This window comes from Populus trichocarpa, chromosome 14 (genome assembly GCF_000002775.5).
Source record: "Populus trichocarpa isolate Nisqually-1 chromosome 14, P.trichocarpa_v4.1, whole genome shotgun sequence".
NCBI classification, from domain to species: Eukaryota; Viridiplantae; Streptophyta; class Magnoliopsida; order Malpighiales; family Salicaceae; genus Populus; species Populus trichocarpa.
In genome coordinates, this window is record NC_037298.2 from 10,416,884 (window position 1) to 10,420,172 (window position 3,289).

Consider the following 3,289-nt stretch of genomic DNA (forward strand, 5'->3'; position numbering starts at 1 on the left):
CTTTTTTTTCTCTTTTTTTTTTCCATGCAGTGGGAGGCTTAATAACTTTTTAGCTACACAGTAGGAAATAGCCATCCCTCTTACATAATTACAATTGACAAAACTGTAACTTTTGTGCTACTACCTCAAGTCATGGATAAAATAATATTTTAATTACTAGATAGAGTTCCGAGCTCGAGACATCTCAGCAATACTAATTGAGCTATAACTGATAATTAATTAGCCAATAGGCAAGTTACCTAATTGTGTCTTTATGAATAGGGTGATTCTTTTTCGAAGTCAAGCACTATAAAGCTGATAATTGAACTCAAAGTGGGTTTTGTTCATTATCTTGGAAATCCACCGAAAATGATGTGCCGACCAAGCTATTCCAAGTCATGCTTATGACGAGGAAAAATAATTGATCTTAAAATTAGAACGAACAACAAACAGCTTGGCAAAGAAAGGATCAGAAAAGGTTGGGAGAGGAATGAATGTAGAAAATCCAAAATCAACAGAAAGCCTTCATGATCACCAAGAGCTTCACTAAGTACAGACTGAAAGAAAGAGCTTGATGGCAAGTTAGATCTTATAATCTCCACTCTACATTAATGTATATGAATATTATCAAAATCCTATATATGTTTCCGAACTTTCAGCCTGTACTAACCCAGAAATTAATATTCTACCTTATATATATATGGTCTCAAATCACATTATTCATGGCTTAACCTTCGTATCATCGAGTAGAAGTCTGAAAATCAGAAATGTTTTCAGTAATTAATCTCTAAATATTACCTTTGACTCTAACAATATCACATGAACAAATTAAAAAAAAACGGGTGCTTGATTCTTTAATTAAGCACAAGCTTCTTTCAAAAAGATACAAAGATTTTTCGCTAAAGTACTACTAATATATTGATTCTCATTCTTTACAGAACATGAAGCTCCTCTACCTATAAAAATATGTGCAGGGCCAAGGAGTTCATCAACCCTAAGATACTATCATCTATCAAGAATTCAGACGTTCTGAAATAGGTTTACCAAATTGCTTGCAGCATTCCTCAAGGGCTCCATGTTAGTATTTTGGGCCCTGCTTAATATCGATTCTCTAGCTCGAATGAAAATATTTTGTTCATCTTTTCGAACCTGATCTCCTTTCTTTGGACATTTGAGTAAGCTGATATAGGATCCCAAGTCATGAACACATGAAGGGTTTTGCATGTTGAAGAAGTCGAGGACTATTTCAACTCCCACATGTGCATAACATGAACAACTCCATGGAAACTCATATCTCCCTCCTAAAACCCTAAAATTTTCGTTGAGAAAAACCCCTGGTAACTTTGTGATGGGGTCATTAACATTTACAATTCTTAAAACTCTTACTCCTAATTCCTCACATCTCTCCTTGAAGCCTAAGTTTCCTACTCTTGGCCCTCCGAAAGAAAAAACCGTTACTGGTATGTCCAGGTTCGGGCCGAGCCTATTCAATCCAAGCTCGGCAATATCATATGCAAGAAGAAGAGCCAGTGAACTTCCCATGCTATGCCCTGACAAGGAAATGCTAAGTTCCTCACCTTTGTACCTGTTTAAGAGCCTTGATACTTCGGATAAAAGCTGTTCGCGGCAGCTTTTTAGTCCGAACTTGTCACCACTTTCATTTGAAGTGTACAGGCTCAAAAAACCAGACTCTACTTTCACGTCTGGGCGTGGATTATTGTGGTCTAGCTTTGCTGGGGTCAGCGAGCTCATGAAATTTGCAATCCACTCTGGGTTTGTCACTGTTCCTCGAAATGTAATGACTATGTCTCTCCTCCCAAGTCTCCTAACTGCATCATCTGAAGATACAGCTACATATCCAACCCAACGCCCGCAAGAGGGTTCATTTTGGATTGGAATGTTGACATCCGGAGTGGCGTAGATGTACTTGGTGACTTCGTAACCGGGATTTCCCATTCCAACTTCTCTAAACAAGTTCTTCTTGCCATACTTGCAAGTCAAGTATCTTTTGGAGTTGGGGTCGAGATCGAAGGCCTGATAACAAGCAGTGACAAATTCCCCATATCGAATGATCTCTTGCCGGAGAAAAGGGTGCAAGGGTTCGACAAGGCCCTCCCAATTGTTGCAACCTTGAACCTCCCTCCACATGTGAGCCAAAGTAGAGGTTCTAGTAGAGCTAGTTTTGTCTAATTTTGTTGACATGGTTGGTGTTATAGAAGAAGCAACAAGTGACTGTGATATAGACGCAGTGGTTTCAGCAGTGCTCTTATTGGGCAAACAAACCTGCCCAATAGAATGAGACCGGGGTACCATGCTCGCTGAATATGCAACATGGTTTGCACTTGGATTTGGCATCAAGATCTTGGAAGCCATTATGTGGAGAGAGAGAGAGAGAGAGAGAGAGAGAGAGAGAGGGAGAGAGAGAGAGAGAGAGAGAGAGAGGGAAGGAGGGAGGACAGAGGCCTTAGCTATGGAGATTATGTCATGAAGAGAGTAAGAAAAGTGGATATATATATAAAGAGAGAGATGAAACAGATAAACAACCACACAAGGAAGGAAATGGAAAAAGAAAAGAAAGTAAAGGCATGTTTGGCGAGTGTTTGACTGAGAATCATCTTTTCAAAATTCGAAGGTTGTTTTTTCCTTTTTTCCTTTCTTTTGTGGTCGGTTGGGTTGGATTTCACACACTCATATTTCCTATTCATTCCTTCGTTCCTTTGCTATATATATTTTGATCAAGGGTGAGAAGAGGTAGCCGGAGCTCGAAAATTAAAACCTCCATGCATATCCCTAATTGAGAAGTTGACTTCCACACCTCAAAAGAAAATATTTTTTTGAAGGAGAAAATTCGTACTTTTGGTACAAATGGTATCTCTCCTCTTTCCGATGATAAATCTTTGATTCATTAATTTATAGCGTATTGATTGCCTCATTATATATATATATAAATTAATTTGGGGGGAAAGTATTTTACCAACAGAAATTACTTTCCTTATTTTTACCCTACAAAAAAATCCATTAACCTAATAATTAAGAGGTAATTCATTTTTTTATAAGAACACATTAGCCCTTGACAAATTGATTACAACCAAACTTAATTTTTTTACTTTCATTATTATTAGTTAAATGATTTAATTAGCTTTCTAAGCAAAAAACCATTAACTTTTATTAAGAGGCTTTTTAGATATTTTTATTTTCCAAGCATAATTAAATTACTAAACTACCATAAAAAGCAACAAAAATAAAGCTTCCTTCATTGTTTTTTTATTTTGATTTTTTTGTTATAATCAAGTTGGTTTAAGGATAATAT

General features: G+C 36.9%; 1 protein-coding gene across 1 annotated transcript; it reads right to left on the minus strand.

Moving 5' to 3' along the window:
- Positions 1-871: 871 nt before the first annotated feature.
- Positions 872-2,398, minus strand: LOC7462040 (galactolipase DONGLE, chloroplastic). The gene has a single exon (XM_002321077.4). The coding sequence runs from the start codon at positions 2,350-2,352 to the stop codon at positions 1,000-1,002; it is 1,353 nt and encodes a 450-aa protein (XP_002321113.3). The 5' UTR covers positions 2,353-2,398; the 3' UTR covers positions 872-999.
- Between the last annotated feature and the right edge of the window lie 891 nt (positions 2,399-3,289).